This window comes from Sipha flava, unplaced genomic scaffold, assembly GCF_003268045.1.
Source record: "Sipha flava isolate LNK unplaced genomic scaffold, YSA_version1 64_pilon_pilon, whole genome shotgun sequence".
Lineage (NCBI taxonomy): Eukaryota > Metazoa > Arthropoda > Insecta > Hemiptera > Aphididae > Sipha > Sipha flava.
Window position 1 is genome coordinate 690983 of NW_020273604.1, and position 23106 is coordinate 714088.

General features: G+C 27.7%; 2 protein-coding genes and 1 long non-coding RNA gene across 8 annotated transcripts in view; 1 reads left to right on the forward strand and 2 right to left on the reverse strand.

The window, feature by feature from the left end:
- Nucleotides 1-726: 726 nt before the first annotated feature.
- On the reverse strand, nt 727-7342 carry LOC112691535. Of its 4 annotated transcripts, none has more exons than XM_025565813.1 (9): nt 6873-7342; nt 4598-4738; nt 4351-4531; nt 4085-4262; nt 3824-4001; nt 3522-3755; nt 3107-3454; nt 2856-3048; nt 727-1336 (listed from the first exon to the last, which is right to left on the reverse strand). In XM_025565813.1, exons 1-9 carry the CDS (start codon nt 7053-7055, stop codon nt 1161-1163), a joined length of 1812 nt encoding a protein of 603 aa, XP_025421598.1. In that variant the 5' UTR covers nt 7056-7342; the 3' UTR covers nt 727-1160. The 4 variants fall into 4 exon arrangements, with proteins under 4 accessions (XP_025421598.1, XP_025421599.1, XP_025421597.1 ...); XM_025565814.1 differs by having other exon boundaries at nt 3824-3983; nt 4085-4268; XM_025565812.1 differs by having other exon boundaries at nt 4085-4268.
- Nucleotides 7343-8227: 885 nt separating this feature from the next.
- LOC112691592 lies at nt 8228-22514 on the forward strand. The gene is made up of 3 exons (XR_003149325.1): nt 8228-8327; nt 9914-10065; nt 22336-22514. It is a non-coding gene; the product is annotated as an uncharacterized LOC112691592 (long non-coding RNA).
- The window catches only part of LOC112691591, a 44427-nt gene continuing 36924 nt past the window's right edge, over nt 15604-23106 (reverse strand). For 2 of the 3 annotated variants that reach the window (XM_025565891.1, XM_025565892.1), the window contains exons 3-6: nt 19917-20017; nt 19210-19348; nt 16626-16760; nt 15604-16554 (exon numbers count right to left, since the gene is read on the reverse strand). In XM_025565891.1, the coding sequence (XP_025421676.1) occupies nt 16331-16554; nt 16626-16760; nt 19210-19348; nt 19917-20017 (599 nt within the window). In that variant the 3' untranslated portion in view covers nt 15604-16330. The remainder of the gene's footprint in view (nt 16555-16625; nt 16761-19209; nt 19349-19916; nt 20018-23106) is intronic. The other variant, XM_025565893.1, reaches the window with a different exon arrangement.

The window sequence follows — 23106 nt, forward strand, 5'->3', positions numbered from 1 at the left end:
TCAAATTATATTAGTGAAGTCAAAAATATTTTTAAGCATTTACAAGATTTCAGTGACTGAACATTTAGTAGCCATTATTAATTAAAGCTATATACTTTAAGCGAGCGCCTTTTAATTTTAAAAATAGAAAAAAGTATGTTACTTAATTGTTTAACAAATAAATCATATAGTAATCATATACTCATAGAAACTTAAGCTCGAAATCTAATTATTTTCAATTTACATTATATTCTGAACAATTTGTTGCTTCAGTTTAACATGATTACCCTTTGAATGAAAATGTCCTAAATAAGATTATTTTATTTATAATGTAAACATTAAGTTTTACAGACACAAAAGTTAATAGAAAATTTGTAAAAATATCAATAATTTATACATACACACACTTACTTAAGTGATTCCATTTTCAATGTATTTACCACATTAATGGACTACCCAATGTAAATATATAAACCTTAAAATGCTAATTTTAAATTTTTTTTCATTAATATTAAAATTAGTTTTACGTTGAAAAAAAAAAAAATAAGTAAGGAGGGTTTGGTGCATGATAGAGGTAGACATTTAAGATATAAAGAGAAACTACAAATGTGGATATTTATGAATAAATAAAGAACACCTCCTACTATTATGTTGGTGTGGCAGAAACAAACAAAATATAAATCAAATACATTATTTTGAGGTTTGTTTTGATAAAAATTCTTAACATTTTTCAATGATAAATTAAAATTAAAATGATACATATATATATTTATAGATTTAATCAACTGACCAAACAAATATGCAACAGTAATGACATACATAGGTTATATAACACAACAGTGTTATTTGTTGGTCTTGCATCTTACTATAAAATGGAATGGGAGGGATATTGAATATTAACTTATAAAAATATTTGTACAATTGTCCACAGAAAAAATTATGAATACAGTTTTGATTTTATTTTTAATAACATAGGTCAAAAAATCAATTTGATTTCATATGAAATTCAGATATGTTGATATAATGCATGCATGCAAAACATTCTATGATTACTATTTAAAGAACAAGATATAGGTTCAATACTTAATTCAGTAATTTTTTTAACTACACATATACAATATTAGGAGAAAAAAAAAATTAAGAGGAGGAATATGACGAACCTTGCATATTACACATGCTCTTTATTTGTTGACAAGATTTAATGGTGTTTCATCTTGAACAGGTTCTTCAATTATAGTTTGTACAGCCGCTGAATTAGGCGATGGAGGTTGTTCTACTTCATACTCTTGTTCTTCTATTTTACAATCTTCTGCTTTTTTTATTTTGATTTTTTTCTTATTCATGCTTATGTCCATACCTACACAAGAATAAACTTTTAAGTATTTTTAACTGTTCTGATGAATAATCGGACGACTCCACAATGAGCTGTAAGTGGGCACGTGAATCTCACAAATAATAATATTTTGGATTACATTTTAAATGATAAAATAAATGTTTATTACAATAATAACGTTGATAGTAATTTATAATAATTTTTTTATGTAAATACATAGTAAACAATTTAGAACCCATCGCCAAAGAACTAACAAATAAGAGTACAAAGAAATGTAAGTACTAAATTCTTAACAATTATATTTATTATGTTTACTAAGCAGATAATAACAACCACCATATGCTAATATTAAAAAGAAAAAGCAATCTAAACTATCCACCAGAAAATATTATTAACTGTTTATTTAAATATGATACTTCAAATAAAATAACTATAACAGCAACATAATAATGGCAAGAATTATCACAAAATATTAATACAATAGTTTCAATATGGTCCTGAAAGACTAATATATCAATAAGAAATGAGTTTCATAAAACAATTTTCGTTTTGTACTTTAATAATATATCCAGAAGTTTAAATAACATATATTATATTAAAAAAAAAAAAAAAAAAAAAAAAAAAAAACAAAAACATTGAAAATTAATTATTTATAAAAAATATTAATTATAAAATTAATTTTATAAAGAAATATTTCATAAATTAAAATTTAACCTGTGTCAATTAATTGCTATTTATAACTATTTTTAACCTTAAATAATACATAAAGTAGATCCTGAATATATTGAACTTAAATGTTTTTCTTAATAAATTAATAATTAGTTTAATGCTTTGTTAAGAAACTAAATTTCAACTTTAATATTCCATAATACTATTATTTTAGACAACTAATATTTTTAAAAGTACTTAAAACTAAACTATTTTCAAACATATTTGATTTTTACACAGTTGGATTGAAACATGTATCAATTACAAAATGATTATGGTCATGCTAACAAAAATTATGCATTTATTATAATTTTAGTGAAAAGTTAGTAAAATATGAGCGAGTAAATTGATTAAAAATAAATAATAGTCTAATTTAAAAATATAATTAATCTAAGCATATTACAAGCTGTTCTATAATATATATAGTTATAAGATTTATAAGTATATATAAAAATTAATAAAATAATAAACAAGAAATTATGACTTAATGTCATGAACTTTTACCGCATTGGCATTCTTACCTGAAGCAAGCGTAAAATCTTGTATAACTGTCCTGACCACCGCTTAATTTTAGTTTTTAATGTGCTGCGGTTGCATAAATATATTAGTGTACCAAAAAAAAGAAAAAAGAAAAAAAAAAAAGAAAGAAATACAATCATTTGGCACATAGCTAAAGTAAACTACACAACGTGAATAATAAAAGTAACTAGAAGGGTGTTAGTTTAAAGACAGAAAGGAGACGTCCGAAATTTGATTAAAAACAGAAATATATTAGGTTTTTCAATAAAGAAGATTGATATTTTTCTAGCTTATTAAAATAGTCGAGAATGCTAACCGTTGTCTGATCGTTTTCTACGTTGTCTTGTATGTATTGTATCACGTCTCATTGTTGGTGGTCTAATTTTTCCATGTAGCTTATAGTATAATCCACAGGCGTTACATACTGGGTCTTCATTTAAGCGTCGCCATATTGTTGAACAGGTAGTACCACAGTTACTACACATTCTTTGAACTGATGATTCTCTTGCCTGAATAAAAACATTAAATTTAATAATAATAAATGATAAAAATGTAATTTTTAGTTACAGTGCGTTTTCTAGGTATGTTTGGTGAAGCATTAATGTCTTTAACTTGCTGTTGTTGTACTTGATGACCATCTGAATACCGTCTAATTGTAGCTTGTGTCTGATATAATTTACGCTTTTGGTCAGAAGATACTAATTTCCCACGTACTACAGTTGCACCCTTAGGAGTGCCGGGAGATTGACCATCATCACTTTCAGTAGACAGTTCTTGAATATGAGTAGCAGCAAATAATAGCATACCCATACGATCAGATGGATCAGTCGGGGCATTTGATTGACCTTGATTATTGGCCCATTCACCGACTTGCATAACTTGTGGACGTATTTCAGATGTTGTACCATCAGGATTCTTTAACATTATAAATAATATATTAAACTTTAATTTGTAATTAATTGTTAAGATTTTGAATACTGACTTTTGTTTGAAATATTAGGGTTTGGCCAGTGCCTTGTAAATTTGGCCATGCGTATGCAGGTTTTACAATAACAGCAGGGGAATTGGATCGAATTTTTTTGGTTGTCCAATTAGAAACATTTCCTTCATCTGATGAATTAGTATCATCACCAGCAACTTGTGTTCGGAAACCACTTAGCTCTAATGCCCTAGTTGGACAACTTTGTTTACGACGATCTTTACTAGTACTAGAAGCCTAATAAAAATACATAATATTTAATGACTATGAACCAACTTTAAATCATTTTATTAAGTATATCTCACCCAAGATGTTGGAATACAGTTTACTAAAGAAAATTGCTTTTGGCCAATTTTATGGGTACCATTAACAATTGTACCATTCACAATTGGGAACTGAACACTAGCAATTACTTTAGGTCCATCTTGTTGGTCATAATTTTCGTTTCCTTCATCATTTTTAGCGCTATACAAACCATTGAAACTATTAATTTAATATATTAGTTTAATTGTGAATAGTATCATACATTTATTTTATTAAAAAAATAATTGAACAGTATAACTTACTATTCTTCATCATATTCATCATCAGGTTCAGTTTTGACCACAATTATATTTTCATCATCATTGTATGTTCCATACTCAGCATTATTGTCAGTACAAATAGTATCATCTCCAGAAACAGTTTCTTCTGAATCGTGAGCAATTGTCACTTCAGCTGCCATTTCATCACACCCTTGAATAACTTCAACTATATATGAATAAATGTTTTATAGGAATAAAAAGTAATTAAAATCCATACACTCTATTTCGAGTGTATGTTTTATACCTACCATGAGAAGCAAGAGATGCATTAGTCTCATACGGTGGAGAAGTTGAATTATTGTTCATGTTATTGGTAGAACTATTTGCCTTTATGTAACGAGGATCAGATGATACACCTGACGATGATGAGTGATTTGAATCTGCAGGACTATACACGTACTCAGAATTTGGTGAGTTCTTAGCTTCCTCCTATTTTTATCATAAAAAATTATTTTTAAACTCTTTTTGCAGTTAAGTATTTTAATATATTCTTACAACTGCTGGTTTTTTAATCATATCAAACAAAACTCGTTCTTGGCGTTTATATGTCTCTCTATGGCTATAACACTGTTCAGTATTTTGCACACATTTTGAGCAAAGTTTATTTGGCAAATCTTTAGCATCAGTGATTTGTATCTAAAAATGTAAATAATTGAAAATGCATTTAGAATTAATATATACAAGCTTATGTAGCAAGTTGTTTATTTTTCAATAGTGACTTGTAATAAATTAATGCTTTGAAAATATGTAATTAAATACTTGGATATGTTGATTATAAAGAAATTAAGATTGAAAGCATAAATTCCATTAAAATAAAATTGTTTTAAATATCAAGTAAATTGTAAGTTCAATACTTTTATGAGCAATCTTATATCTTATTTAAATGAAATTAATTGTATGAAAAATATAACTTATAATAAAAATAAAAAATATTAAGGTATAAGTAAACATAAAATATATTTTCAGAAATGTAAAAAAAGTATTTGATAAGTATCTACTGACTCTATTTAGTTATACCAGAGTAATAATAATTTACAAAAAGTAATGAATATGAGTACAAATAAAAATTAAGATTTGTAAATATAAATAAATTATTATTTTTTGTTCTTGAACAAATTTAAATCAATTATTAAATAAATTATGTATTTTCTGATTATTTATGTAACATACATAACATTTTTACTTATTAATTTCATATCATTAAAATTAGTTGAAAATCAACAATTTAATACACACATACATTGTTTAAACATTTAGTATTTCAAAAATATAATTTATAATGTTTGGATGCTTAAGGGCTATGAAAAAAAGTATCAAGGATGATTAACACATTAATGTTAAAAATGAATTTGTTTTTAAATGACAAGAATGTGTAACGTATAAGTGTAAAAATCTATAATCATTCCAAATATAAATCACAATATAACTATTATCAATAGGTAGATAGTACATTATACCTTAAATACGAACGAAAAATAATGGTTAGTTATGTGTATTAAAATTCGACTAAAATAGCCAGTTAACTATAATATTTTATCGTCAGAAGCAGTAGACCGTTTTCACCGAATTATGTGCGATTTGAACTTCAATCACCGGGGATTTTTTTTTTTTTTAAATTTATGTATAAAAATATATTCATATAATTAATTTAAATGCGTGTGTGTGTGTGTGTGTACAGTAAACTAAATAATGACAATAATAAGGACGTTTGTGTTGAAGAATACACTGAAGAACAGTGACGATAAAACGGGCTGCGTGATAAAGAGAAAAAACCAAAGGGGCACACATGAGATACCGGGGCGTCTAAAAATAAAACCTGTTTGCGCAGAGTGGGGAGAGTATAGTACGGATACGCGAGGAACAGACGAAAAAAATACACACACACACACATGCAATGATGTCGATGTGCGTGATGATAAAAAAAAAAAAAAAACCGATGAAATGTCGCCGTGGTCGATCCGATGATGGGATAGCGAAATCCCATAAAAATCCGATGTTTTTTTTGAAATCAAAAATGTTATCATTGTAGAGCTAGAAAGAGAATGATTATAATAATAATATTTTCATCGTAGTGTTATTGTGGTTGTTAACAAACGACGACGATAATAGTGTTGTTACGGCGGTAAGTTGTAATCGTTGATGAAACCGCACGCACGCGCATCATTGTATAAATGTGTAAACGCACGCGCGCATTTGTGTGCGTGTGATTACGGGTTGCCAAACAATGGCCTATCAGGCGGCGGTCGCCATTATCAATAATATTCATTAGGCGCGCGCCCGCCGTTACGAAACTCGGTGGGGCCGACCGAGATACGAGGGTGGCGATCGCGTTCACCACGGACTATACAGATTTTCCGAGCGTGCACGTAAATGATAGTAACGTATTGCTGTTTGCAATATTACGCTACATACATTGTACGAACCGCGTGCGCATATACCTGTCGCAGAACGGTTACATATAATAATAGTAATAATAGCAATAACCATGGAAATAATTATTATTATAAGAAACAACAAGCGAGCGTTAACACGTTGGACGAGCGCACGCACAGAGTGCAAGAGAGAGAGAAAGAGAGATAGGGAGATAATGAAAATAGTCGCGGCGATGATAAAACCGCGCAACGCCATTATCGGTCGCCGCCGCCGGACGCATTATCACGTTTTCGTATTTTCCTGTATTATCTGTTAACAATATTTTCCTCCTGTTAACAAAACCGCCATAAACAATGCCCGTATTTATTATTCACGCGCGCCACCGCAAACCACTTACCCCGAAAACGCGGTAAATTTTCTCCGGCAACGAAGGCACCTGGTTGTTGAATACCGATTCACCCTCGTCCGTGTTCAATGTACTCAGACAAAGACGGCATATTTGATATAGATCCGTTGCGCTCGTCGGCGGCGGCGGTGGCGGAGGCTGCTGTTGCTGCTTCGTCTCGCCGTTGCTGTCCATGGTTGAGTACGGGTCTGTTTCGCTGTTCTATCGAGCGCGCGCGTAAACTAACTAGTGGTATCAACCGATCGCGTCCACTACATAATAGTAACGATGTCGGCTTGGCGTGGTTTTGTCACTGTATCACAGAGGGGTGATTCACTGTCGCGGCACGATTATAAAAACGGGCACTCGGTGCGCGGGCGGGCGGCCGACGTCGGGGACAATACGTACGGAATGGTGTACACACGAAATGACGCTATCACACACGGACGATTATTAATCTCTGTAAACGCAAATGGCGGTCCTGTATCGTCGGTGGTGGGGGGGCTATCATCATCGGTCGTGCCCGAGCGCCGCGTATCCCTTCTCCCGGACGCGTGGACACCGCGACCCCCGCCGCCGCGGTGAAGACGCAGGAAGCGCCGCACGTTGGTCACACTGCAATGGCGTTATCCCAAAGCGCGCATGCCGACAACAAAGAACCGCGCGCGCGCGACGGAAACAACACACCATTGGAGAGCGTATTATCGTCGATCGCCGCCAAAGAGGTTCGAACCGCGTTACCGTAAATAACGTAAAAACTCAATATTGTTAAATAATATTACTGAATATTATTATTGTTACCGTATTATGTAATTATTTTTTTCTTCGTGAATGGTACGTGTTTTGCCATTTAATTTCGTTCTTTGATTACGAAATTTCTTATGGGTTTTCAAATGTTAACTGAAACGGAATCTTACATCAATATATAACAGCCTGTTCGTTAACTTATCTTTGGTTTATAATTATAAGCTACATATTTTGACAAACTTACCTACGCCGACTAAATTATTCCTAGTACGAAGTAGTACCTACTACTAGTACATACGACCTGTTAACATAGACTATAATTGAAACTTTATTTTTACGATTCCATTTATATTTTTATTTTTTTGTTTACATTATGGTCTTTATAATTTATTGGTTTTGGATACTGGAAAATGTAATAAAACATATTTACCGACCAAAACGGATTTTTTTCAAATTTGTGACACTTTATTTATTGCCTTGGCATTTCGAATAACTTGATGCAAATTACTGGTTTATGTAATGGACATTGTAGTTATATGTATACATACGTATAAATAGCTATTTGGATAGTAATTACTATAGTAGTTTCTTAATTTCAGCCTTCGATTTATTTTAAAGGTTACCAAAATAATTTCAATTGTTCGGATAAAATGTGTTATAGAACTAGAAAGTCATCGTTTATATTGTTAATGGCATTTTGGCGTTAAATATGTTTGAAGTGTAAGTATTAATGAATTCATAATGATATAATCTATGTTAATATTTGTAATACAAGTATTTAAGATGTGTTATACTAGTATACTTAACTCAACTTTTATGATTGAGGATATTAAGAAGATATATTATAATATTCATTTTGTCTAAAACCTCGTGATTTATAAATCAGTCCAATTATTAGACATGCTATTTTATTATTCGTTTTTCTCCATCATGGTTGCTGTTTTAGAAATTTACTTCAATATGCAAAATGTAACTATTCAATTTTAATATTACATGGTTATGAAACAATATTTATCTACAATTATAGTAATTTTAATTAATATTGAAGAGTCGTTATCTATTCTTTAGACTCTAGAGTGGAATAATGACCTAAGAATTCTGCAAATTTTTAAATAAAATGCATTTACCATAAAAATGTATTAATTAATAAAAATAAGTAAAATTATGGCAGTGAAATTATGAGTATATTAAATTTAAAATTATAACAAGAGTAAAATCGGTAGGTAATAATAATTGCTATTCTCTTAGGAGCGTCATTTTGGATGTTTTTTCTGGTGTGCTAGGTTTTAAATAGCTAAACAGATCTTTACAAGATCTAATACTATCTATAATGAACGGTAATGTCAGCTTTTAATAAAAATTTTATGTTTCTACGGTTATTATTTTTAATTTATCATGAAAAATAAAATTAGATTTAGTCGAAAACCAGTATGCTGCAAATTTTGCATTTTTTTTATAATTTGTCAGTTTTTCGCAATATTCAGAAGACTGTTGTAACTTAAATACATTTTTAATTACTTTTCCTGTAGAAAGATTGAGTACCAATCAGAATACCAACTTGAACTTATTTCCTTATTAATGATTCTTCTGGTCAAAAGTTTGTACACAGACACAAACAAATGTACACCATTGTACAATCAATATATTCATCATTCCATTCAGATTCTAAATCAATTTAAAACTAAATGATATTAATTAATTACTTAACCTGAAAACTAGTTAGTCATAAGTAACGCATAAAGAAATCAAAGGGAGAAATAGTATGAAAAATAAGGAAAAGAGAAACATATCCTATCCGACCGCGGCAGGCTCACCATAAATACAAAAAAAAAAGAGAACCCTTAAATACTTTGTACGACAATTTTCAAGGTAAAATTACAAGAATCATCAGGATTTACATACAATTTTAAATGAGAAATAATGTATTTGAACCATGCCTTTTTATTTACATTTTTACATGTTTAATTATATCTGTCGATGTTTTGTATTGATCAAATAAATTGTTGTAAATAAATAACATTTATATTTAAATTATATTTTTGGTAACACGCCGAGTGAACACTACTATTAAAGATAAATAATCGTTATCTAATTTTACTAAATATCATCCTATTAAGTTTTATTATGTATTTTGATTTTTATCAAATTACATTTTCTTAAAAATTTTACTTATTATATTTATAAGTTAATAAATAAACATTAAAATTGTATTTTATTTTTATTATATTGTATTGTATTGTATTGTATTTTTATAACATACTTGAATATTGTTTCCATATATTTATTTACTTTTTATATGGCTACAGCATAGGTACCCGTGAATGGCCGTAATTGTGTAATGCTGTTGGATTGAAGTGAACCACAAGTGACAAAATGTATCTAAAACCACGACTACAGCTACATCCAGGGGAAGCAATAACCTTTCTGAAATATTTAAGGAGGTGACAACATTTTTAAGGTAATTCTAAATAAAAACAAATTTATTTTTTCGCATTTCCAATAGAATATTCACTATGAATGATAAATAAATAAAATTGTGTGAAAAATGAACATAATATTATAACATTACTTATATAATTTACTAGCGTATACAATGTATACCTATTTAACCCTACTGTTAACAACCGGGTCCCCGAGTACCCATAGCATTCAAATATTTAGTTTTCATCATGAATGTTCAGTCAATAAAACATAAATATATAAAACCATTGTAGTATTTGTTTTGAAATGGAGTTGTAATTGAAGATATTTCTGTTAGTTTTATGAATTTATAGATAAATTGGAAAATTTTTTACTTATCAATTAGGTTTTATTTTTTGTTGAAAATGAATTACAGTTTTATTATAAAAATGCTATCATATAGTCTTTATTTTAATACAACAAAAATATAAACGAAAAATAATAATTACAACTGTTTACAGTTACCAAATTTATGAATTGTGATTGAATGTTCATCGCATAATGGTTCATTCAGTTGCGTGCATGTGTCCTATGTTCAAACCCCCCCAGGGCCAAAAAAAAAAGAGAATTGTTTTATTGATGACGTGTAATATATTCGTAGTTTCATTATTACGCTTTGAACTTATAATATACAACTATACAAATATTATGATAATTAAATAATTATATTGATAGGTGTTTGAAAAGTTTTTTTAATTACACTCTTTTTATATTCCAATAGCTATTAATTTACTGTAATTTAAAAGTAAACTGTAAATTGGTGAAAAAGTTGTATAAAATAATATCTATTTATCTTATTTATCTGTGCAACGAAAAAAAAAAGATAACGATTATTTTTGTTAACCCCCCCCCCCCCAGAGCAAGATTGAATGTACGCCACTGGATCCACTACAATTGACACATGTTTTTCACATTTTTGGTATCGTAGTTCAAACTCATTTTGCAATTGTTGATAACTTTTTTACATTCCGTGGGATTTAGCTGTTTAACTGGTACGTTGGTTTCAGAAACTTGAGTCGATTCTGAAGTCATTTTTCAAATAGGTTATTTAGGTTATTTTAAATTTAGGTCTTCTCAACGTTCAAAAATTGCGTTCAGCTGTAGCGATGGAAATAGGAATCATTATGACACGTACATCAAACGATCTCAGCAACTCTGCTTAGGTAGCAGTTACGGACCTTGGGTTTTCTTCGATATTTTTCCCATTTAACCTGCCAAAATTACATACTCTGCTTTTATAATATGGTTTAGACCAGGTAAATCATTTTCATAAACGTCAACAGCTTTTTTTAAACAAAAAAATGGTTTTTCAATTATAATGCATGGTAAGATTAATTGTAATGAGATTATAGTTTCATTGTGAGGTTTAAATTTTTAATTTAAAGCTATTATCGAATCATTCAGGTATGGTATAAAAATACATTTTTTGTAATATTTTTCCAAGTTATTTTGGCTTCTTTATAAATATCATTCAATTTTAAATTAACATTTTCTAGGAAGAACAGAAACTACATAGATTACTTTTTTAAAAGTGTTATATAAATCAATATTTTTGCTTTGTACATATTTAGATAAATTATAAAAATAACTTAATAATTTACTGAATACAAAAATAGATATAAAAAATCTAAAATTACAAGTACAATGTAGATGATTATTAGCCCTTTTTGAAGAATTCGTCCTAGAACATTAATCTTGCACTCAGGCCCGTACTGGCTATTCTTATGGGGCAGTTATGAAAATATTTAAGGGTGACTTAATTTTTGTTATTTAATCCTTCAGGTCACCTATGGCTCAATAGATTACAGATTAAAGAATCATAATTTAGGTTTCACGCTTGTCTTCACAAAAATATAAACGTTTTTCAAGACTATTGGGTTATTACTTGTTAATGAGAATCAATGAATATCTTTCTAAAATCTTAATATAGCGGTAATTTTTATGAGTGCGTCATGTATCGTAATTTTCATGGACGTCCATCTGCCCGGTTTCTCGGTGGGCCAGTACGGGCCTGCTTGCACTTCTTCTAACGCAGCAATGATGGGTTAAAACATTCTTTTAAAAAGCCTAACTGCCTCATAGTGTACCATCTAGTGAGTTTCACAAAGGGATTTCAATTTTATGAATTGTGAATTTGATTTAATTTCTTTTATTTTACTTTAAAAGGACAGTTGTTCGTTTTGACGAATAGTTATAAAAGGAAAATCTAACACTTATTATATCAAAAGTATTTCAAATATCTCGAGATTTTGTTACAACTGATAAGCAAAGTTTTAAAGAGTGTGATACACAGTGTTTATATAAAGCTTTTGAATAAATATCTTTAATAATTATCTAGACACTTCTAAAACGACCACGTATCGCTGCAGTCTCGTAATTTGTTCAATTTGTAATTTTGCATTTTGTTAAAATCAAAAACATTTTTTTTTTAAGTTTCTTTGATCGTATTGGTCAATCCTTCACTAGATAATTCATATACGAAAACAAATGTAAAAAGATTTTCTCAAATTGAAAAAAATTCCTTGTTAATATTATGAATTCATTACGAAAATTGTTCAGTTTAAGAAATATCAGTTTTGTCTACAAGTATTGTATACCATTTTAATTTTTATACTCTTTCAAGTATTTTTTATTTAATCAAATTCTCAAACAAATTTATGATTTCATTTTGTATAAGTGGGCTAGTATATATAGATTTACCACCATTAGTTTCAAAATATTTGACTAATACATTGTCACAATTTTTCGCGCGATATAGGAGCAAACTACAGAAATTAGTATCGTTATTTTTTGGTTCTTCTAATGCATCTTTCAATTTTTTCAAGGGTTTTGAAACAAGTTTGCCCAATTTCTTATGTGAACTCTTACCAGCCAGACTTGTGTTTAAAAACAGCATACAGAACGTACAAAACGAACCCTCTTTCAATTTTGAATAAGTAAACCATTTGAATGTTTCAAGTCATTGCATTTGAAATTTACGTTTATATTTTCCGCTATTGAAATATAAATAATTAAATTTAAAATCAGATGTCCACATGTTTTGTAAAATATAAATTTTATCTTCTTACTAAGATTTTTTTTACATTCAGCATCAACATAACCTCCTATATCAAATTTATGATTAAGATTATTTAATATTCTATATTTATATGTTCAATTACCATAGAAATAACAGATGGACTTGGAGTAATTTGTTTTATTTCATGTCTTTACACAATGTCATCATCTTGAGTTTTTAATTTTTATAAAATAAAACAAAGATTTTTGAGTTATTTTCATTAAAATTATATATTCCTAAAAAAACTTGAAAATAATTGAAGTTTTTTTTTTGTCATAAATGTTTAGGTTTTGTTTTGTAAATTATAAATTTAGTAACGAATAAAATTCATTTAAATACAGAATCTAGTTATTATTAATGAGTTATAATTACCACTTACTGATTAATCGTTCTCGAATATATCTTTTATGATTGAGGGTCATTCTATTTATTTCAAAATTAAATAAATTATAAATTTCAAAATACAACAAGAGAAATAATTGTACAATACAATATAGCATAAGGTAGACGTATTTTTGAATTTATATTGTAAACCTTTTTTTTATAATTAGCTAATTTGGTGTACTTATTACTTTAATATTTTATTAAATTTATCCATTACGTGACAAAAAAAACTTTTTGTGAGATATGCATTTTTACTTAGAGAACGTAATTTTTCATTAAGCTTCCTAAGTGCACCCAATTTCTGTCTGTATGTATTGATGCTTCTACTGTACCGTTAGTTCCTAGCAATTTAAATTTGTCGCTGATTTTTAAAAATTTATTTTTCTTAAATACTCTATTACTGAACATGGTTTTATACTGATTTATAAATACCGGGTTTTCAATTTATTCATATGCGTAAATAGACGTAAAAATACGTAATAGACAAATCTAGTTCTTAAGTATTAGGACTAGAATTCTGTAGAAAATGCTTCTTTTGATGGGATTGTGATAGAAAAATAATTCTTATACTTGAATACGTTTTGAATCGTTCTGTTTTCAATAAACTAAACTTATGTATTTTTTTTTGCTCTTTTCCATAAAAAGAGTATTTTTTCTACTTACCCCATTTGATTTTTTTTCTCAATTTTTACATAATTTTCAAAAAAATTTATGATATTTTTATATATATTATTATTTGATTATATTATTATTTCTTGAAATTATAAAACCAGTAATAAATTAATGACTGATAAAATAATTATCGTTATTGTGCCAAAATTGTAGCATTATCAAAAATACTGTAATTATAATTTATATTTATGACTTAAAGAATAGGAAAATATTCTGAATTATATCTGTGTATTTTTATAGCTCGTTCAAATACTTTACTTGATCGGTAAATAGCAATCAGTGAGGTGTATTGTTCTATACAATTTAATCGTGAAAATGCCGGAGATTGAATTGAAAATTTAAATCGTAAGAGATGGAATATTATTATATTTTGTAAATGCTTTTTAAGGATTTATTTTGCTACAAAATCCAAGTCCTATAATTATTGATTTTAATTATTATTCAATTTATTAAAAAAGGCAGGTGACGATTATAAAATGTTTCAGAAAAAAAATAACAATAGCCATAAATTAGATGTCCATTTAATTTTTACGAACCATATTTTTTTAATGTAAAACGGTTTTTAGCTTATGAAATATTAACCATGATGTATAATATTTATTCAAAACATTTAATACAAAATAATCATTGTATACTATGAAACTATTATTACTTATAAATATTTAAGCTAAGTATAACTATTATATTATTAAATTAGGTTAACTATCTAATTACTTTTTTGAAATAGATATTCTATAATTAGATACTTATATAGATATGTATTGTAAAATTGATATACATTTTTAAGTATATAATCTAATTATATATGGTTAACTACTTAAATTATATTTTTTAATTTTTTTAACAATAATTAATAAAAGTTACACAAATCTAGAATGGTAGCTATATTTATCTAAAAATTTAATGACAAAAAGTTAATTTGTTTAAAAGTAGGTATGTAGTGTTTGTTATTATAGTAGTTAATACGAAAATATTTTTACTCGAGTAAATATTTCTATATTTTTCTATGAATTAAGAAGTTCAAACATATTACTATACAATTCTATTTTTTATTTGGCACACTTGGTACATAATGCTCAATCAAATATACTTATGATATTATGAACAAAATACAATTGTGGTAAGTATAAAATTTAGTAAAGAAAGAAATCTAATAAGAACAGTAAACAGTAGGTTATTGTAAAACATCAAATACTTACTAACAAAATAAATTTCAAAATTATTAAAAATAATTAAATAATTCATAATTAATATTTGTTGTAAATTAATTACCATATTTTATATGAAAATGTACATATTATGTAAAAATAAAAAATATATACATACATGCGTATTAAATAGTCATAAATAGTGTATTTGTTTATAAATTTATAATTATAGTTAGTTTATCATAATATTATTCTAAATTAAAGTTAGTTTGATTCAATATTTTAGTATTTTTATGGTATTAAAATGTCGTTAATTTCTTTCTAGCGATGCATGACAGAAAATAAAGAATAACAGTAGGGAATTATTTAGAGTTAACTTAATTTTTATATAAATCTAGTGCAAGTACAAGTTTAAGGATTCAGTTATTTATTAATATTTTTGTTGTATAAAGTGAAGGTAATTTATTGTTTACATTTGTTACTTAATTTTAATGATAGGTGCATTAAGTGTGCATTGTTCAAATATCAAATACTTGATTGGTATAATATTTATTATTATAGTTAACGAGTTGTTCAGTGTTCTATGTATGTTGCTCAGGATATTTCTTAAACAAGGAAGCAAAACAACATACATTTTAATAAACAAACATTAATTTATTTTCAAACACTAATTTATTTTTGTAATTGATAAGAAATAGTAATTATGAAACCGTGACATCCAACGAAGAATTTATTTTTATTCGGACGATAAGTGTATTTTAGATTAAACGTTTCTTATATTTTAATATTAAATAATAAATGTTCTTAATTGATGTAGTTACAAAAACTAATTATTCACTGTCGAAAAAAATGTGTCTAAATTCACTGGTAAATTTGTGTTAAAGTAAAACAAAAACATACGGGTGGATTATAATGTTTAATGGGCATTACGAGTAATTATTATTGTTAAATAAACGTCGTTAATTGTATTGTAAAAGATTTTTGAATGAATTTTTTTTTTTTTAAACAACATTAACAGCAAACATATCTAAATTGAAATTGCCATTGTTCTGTTCGCCGTTATTGTTACCATAGAATTCTGGTTCGGAGGTATCTTCATCACTTAACGAATTTAACGTTATACAGTCCTTTGGGCTACATGTAATCTGCGAGTTCCGGCCACATTGGCATTCTAAACAGGATCCCGTGTCTCTCGGTAAAACACTACCAGGTTGGTATCTAACCCCTATTATACAAATTTAATATTCTATTAAAATTATCATTTTAATTTTAATCGTCAAACAACAACAAAATTACCCATAACAAGACAAAATGGTTCAGTTGTTTCGTTGGGTGAAATCGTGGTTGACTGTAAAATATCTAAAGGGCTTGAATGTGGTATACTGTTTGTCACTTTTGAACTTTCTTCAGTTTCGAAGGTAGTTGAAATTACTGAAACAGATTGACAACATATATAATTATTTGACATTATAAAATTTTATTATGTTATACACTGGTTACATACAACCTTTCGTGTGAAAAATATAAATGATATTTGATGAAAAAATAATAAACAAATATTCTCCGTATTAATAATTGACATGGGGTTGTACAAATTTAACTCAAAAACGGTTGTAGAAACTATATGAATATTCAATATGTTTGGTCTTCTTATAGTTCAACATAAATGGAATATTTTATAAATATATTTTATTTTGTTCTGTAGGATTTATGTTTAAAATAATAACTATGGAGTACCAAAATAAATATGTACAACTTTTATGAACTTCATTAAATACACATGAATTACTAAAGGCGAGCAAGAGCGCTTCCTTTAAAAGAAAAATTCACTGGGGAGTAGACGGAGAGTTTTAGAATACCGAGAATCAGGATGAAACAGTTTATAATATCGTAAACGTATGCAATAATAAAAATGGCGACGGTGTCAACACTTTTTCTTGCTGTTAAAATCACTGTAATACTATATATAAAAAAAAACCCAGAAAGAGTTATTATTATTGTTCCTCTTTGACATCATAATGAACGCACACGCGAATATTATAATGTTAGTATATTATTATGAATTATAACTATAATACTATTTATGATTTTAAGATTTAATTCCCAATGTATATTTTTATAGTAAAAACCCTTTTTTTTTTTTTTACGGGCTTATATAACTATCCGATTATTTATTGCCTTGTTTCAGGTTTACGGTTCATTGTGTGCAAAATTGTTTTAACTCGTAAATATTGCAAGTGTCAAGTAGTAATGTTATACGTATCTACCTATACACAATGGGTTTTATAAAAATAAATTACCGACAGAATATAGAGATCAAAATTCGGACACTCACTCCGCTCACATATCGGAATAGGCTTGTGTGGTGTTATCATTTAAAATTTGAAAGTGTATTATGTATCAAATTATAGTAATTATAAATCACTGTATTTGAATCACGATGTCGACCACTGAAGCTTATAGATTACTATGCATACAATATTATATTATAATAATAATAATCGCTCTTTTAAGCAAGTACCTATACACACATACATATAATTTACTAGAAGTGATTGTCAAAATGTTATGAGTACAGTATAATCTTGTATATGGATATATTAAAATTTCATACCATATTGATGACACTCGAAAGACATAACTACAAAATATTATACTGAATAATTATTTGATTAAAAATGTTTATGTTGTAGTTATCTATACAAACAAAAAATCGATACATTTTACATCGATACATTCACACTTTAATGAACGTATGTAAAAATAATTTTAGTTGGTTTAAATTTATGATAGATATTTTAAATTTTGTGAAAACATGGCTGGAATTTTTTAATTTAAATCTCAAAACGTAACAAACGACAAGTAATAACCAAAATGTAGTATGAATATTTCATATTTCGTAAAAACAGAACGATTGGACGAGATTAAAACTTAAATTTTTATAATAAAATAAAAATGTATAGACAATGATAAAATAGTTCCAGTTTTTGACAGTAGTTCAAAATAATAAACAATTTGATTTTTTACTACATGTTCAAATAGTAAAATTTAAATAATAGCAATTTTAAAAATTATATGTCAATTCAATGATTAAATTTTGAACTACTGGGTCTACATAACACTAAAATAAAGAATTTGTGAACATTATAAGTTACTAGAATTATTAAAAAGTTGCAAAATAATGTTATAAGTTTTACTTAAACACGGATATCCTATCTGTTATGGATTTTTTAAAGTTTTACTGATGCATTCTAGAAAATTATTGAAAAATTCTAAAACTACCCATGATAATAATTAAAATAAAATAATAAAAATAATAATAATATAAATATAATAAAATTATTTTCAATTCTTAAGAGGGATTGTATATAACTTCTAAAAATACTGGTGTAATGGGAAAAATAATAAGTAAGTACAAAATAATTTAAATCAAATAAAGCGGTCTGTTCAGATATAAAATGTGTGAATAAGCATCTAGAGTTTTGGGATCTGTTAGTTAAGATTTGTTTTGTGTTTTTGTTACAGTTGTTGTTATAGAACTTTAAAATACATAGATCAGATTATAACTCGTGAGTATCTTAATCCTGCTTGGTGTATTGTACGCGGTTGAATGTTTTTCTGTAAATAAATGCTACTATTTTTGAAATTATTATTATCATTGAAATTACATCGATTCAGATGACTATTAGAACACCATAAGTTAGTGAATTTCATTTGAGTTTAACAAATTATATAAATTTATTTATATAAAAAACGTATTTTATTTTATTTTAACGATTGTTAATTTAATTTTTACTTCTGTAATGATTAACAAAATATGAGTTTATAACCTTAATGGACGGTTTGAGCATTAATCTGTTACACATTTATTAATTATTACCGTTTGCCGTGGACGTAGATGGAGTATAATCTTCAATTTCTTCACCAGTTGAGTAATGAGCCGTTTCTTCACACTGCCAGTAACAAAATATTTGACCGTCGATGCAAATACACGCCTTACAGTGGTCAGTAAACAGTATCTGTTGAAATACGGAATTCAATATTGTTGTTTGTAATAAATGGGTGTACTTAGCTTAATATGTGCTATACGTATTTTGTTTATTTATAAAATGTTTTCTGCTATAACGCTTATCAATTTTTGGATTACGTTTGGTACATTTTGATAAAGTTCAACTATTGATATTAGCTAACTAATGATCATTTTAAAATATTTATTTTTTAATGAAAAATAAATATACTTCTGATTTTTACTAGGGATCATTTAATCGATACGCACATTATCTAACAGTCATCATGCATCGCTGGTATTTTTTAGCTACCAAATTATGTTACTATAATATTATTACTATCGCGGTGCACCTGAAGCTATAAAAGTGTATTGTTAAATACTATATAAGACCTTTGTTTTAGTAATGAAATAATATAGTATATAGTTCCACACTGAATGGGTTTGGTAATTTAACTATACAATTATTTACTTTGAACGCAAATCAATATTTTTGAAAACAGTTTACTGTCTATTTTACTCATATATATATATATATATATACTTGTGACAAAGTATGAAATTATCTACGGTATACATACTTTTTGGCTGTGGTTGTAAAGCACTCCCGAAACTTTACATTGCTTCGTTCCTAAAGGATTGGAGAACACTGCATCATTTAAGTTTCGTATGTTATAAGGTGCTGAAAAACAGATTATTACATTAATTAAAAACCATGTACAATGAAGTTATAATTTCCGCAACAAATAGTCATAATATTTTATCCATAATGTGCATAACAAAAAGTCAATTAATGACAAAAATAATTTATTGCGAGACAAAAGTTTACTAAAACCGTACTTAGGGAACGCCATTATTTGGTGTCACCGTCTATTACGTACGCGGTGTAAACAAAATTACTCCTGATACTTTGTGTTTTGTAACTCCGTGCAGTTAAAACTTTATTGTAGCCGTATACCATAACTTATTTCACAAATTATTTATTGGTTTCGGGGGATTTTATTTCGTATTTTAAGTTCAGATTGTTTTTGTACTACTTAACTTTAATAGTATATAATACAGCCGTACCTCGTACGACTAACGGAAAATGATACATGTACACTACATGGCACAAGCTAAAATGCCGTAAGGCACCGGAGAACGTTTTTGAGCATTGTATTTTTTGAACTTTTGAGGACCGTAAAACCCATCATAAATGTTTAGCTGCCGCGTAGTTTATATTTACCGTAAAATATTTTTTATATTTTAAGTATTGACATAAAGAATAAAGCGTCAAAACAAGCGTAAACATTTCATTCTGTAATTCTATTAATGACAAGAAACTGTTGATGATCATTATATAATTACTCACAAACCCGTCAGTACATGTGAAGCTTGAAAAACAATTTCGTTTCATATATCTGTACAGAAGGGCAAGCATAACAATGGTGGTTTGGCTAAGTTGGACGCTTATCCGTGATCACTTTTGGAATTTTCAAAGTTAAGGTAGTTTACGTTTGTGAGTACATTTTTGGAAGTATTTGCAACTTTACAAAGTCTTGCATTATGTTTATGAATGGAACATGACTTCTTGATATTTCGCATTTCATTTTAAAAATATATGTTTACATGGAAGTAAAATAATCACGATTGGCTGGTAAGATCTCGAATGATTATTTTAAACAAGTAGTAATAGTTAGGTAGTATTTTAATAAGAATTTAGTCAAATATGGTTGTAATCCTTGCAGATTTTAAGACATAATATATATAAACATAATTATCAGGTACATATACAGATATTATATTCGGGTGGGTTAATTAGAGGTGGGTAAACAGGAACCGCTAAAAATACGCCAAAGACATCGTAGTAGGAAGCTTATAAAACAATAATTTGAATACTTCCAACTGGAAATTCACGATGAGCACGGAATTAAAATGTAGGCACTCGCGAGAGTGAGTATTATGCGGCCGGAATCTATTATAAAACGTACAAGAGAATACCGTTCAATTCGAATTAATTTCTAGGTGAATATAATAATTTATCCGGTGATTATATTTCAGCATCAGTTTCACCTATTATATTTGAAGTTCGCTGGGTTTCTCAAATTTCTCGCGTTGACTGTCGGCCAGTTGTCTACGCCGGAATTAAGTGTATACCGGTCAAGAGCTTATATTCTATATGTATCATCTGCTATTATTTATAGTTCTTTTATATTGCCATTTCACACCACATACAAACACTCATGCACGTCACACGAGCGTACGTTGATTCCAATCTCGTCTAGGGGAACGGGCACAGGGGTTGCCTATAGCTAAATTACGCGAGGCAATGCGTATGAGTTTCCAAGTAGATGTGAGACGATTTTCACGTTTAATACAATTTTGTCTTCTTCACTTACAGTATCGTCGAAAGTCAAAATTAAACCATATAAATTGATATCGAAATTATTTTCACACATTAATTGTATGTGCTTTGTTTTTTTCGACTCGGTGTAAGTCAATGTTGTACATAAGTCTTGTATTTTAAATTCAACAACATATTATATCATAATCTAGTTTTTTTTTTTTTAGTTTTTCCTTAAAATTGGATAGATTGCTGAGAAAATCGAAAAACCTTTTTAATACACCTCTTAGGTACAGTTCTCTATCATATAGAGACTTGGTGTATTACGGAAAAAGAATTTACAGAAAAAAATTAACATTATAATATCAATAGTTATATAAATCTCCGCTTGCTGTAAATTTTAATAAAATGTTTGTCAGAATAAGTTGAAAATATGATTTTAATATGTATATATAAGCAAATGAACTGTAAAACACAATAGTTTCAAAATATATTCAAATTTACAACGTAGATACCACTGAGTAAATGTAAGTACAACATTAAATTTCTAAATTATTACCCGAGTAAAAATCCTATAATCCAATCGTGTATATTCTATTGGAAATTATATATATTATTGACATGTTAACTTCATACAGTACTGATTTTAATCGAAAACTTTTTTTTTTTTAATTTAGCGAGTAGAAATCCCGAGAAATTTTAAGGCAAATAGCAGTTCCAGTAATACAAAGTATGACCACCTGATACGGTACCAATCATTAATATTTATTTTATTCAGGGTTCATATGGCGATTGCTTCCGAATTGGGTCCCGAATTTAAAATTACTACACTAGTTGGGTCCCGAATTATTTTAGGTACTACACTAGTTGGGTCCCGGATTTTTATAGGTACTACACTAGTTGGGTCCTGAATTATTTTAGGTATATACTAATTCCTGAATATTTTTTGGTAAGTACTACATTATACTAAGTCCTTCCCATTTTAACAGACTTATGACTGTCTATGATCTATTTAGACCACAGGTATGGTTAAAAATGTTTTTATAGTTTTTTTTTTGTTTTTTAGTTTTTTTTCCATTAATTTTTATTTATATTATATAATGATTTTAAAATTTTTAATATTTTTTAATTTACCTATATGGCTATAATTATATTATATAATATGTATTTTTATACTTGATTTTTAACATTTTTAATATTTTTAATAATTTATATTTTAATGTAAAAGAAACTAAAAAACATAAAAAATTATAAAAAACATTTTTAACCATACTTGTGGTCTAAATAGATCATAGACAATCCTAAATCTGTTAAAATGGGAAAGAAAATGTTAGTATAATGTAGTACTTACCAAAAAATATTTAGGAACTAGTGTAATACCTAAAATAATTCAGGACCCAACTGGTGTAGTATCTAAAATAATTCGGGACCCAACTAGTACACTACCT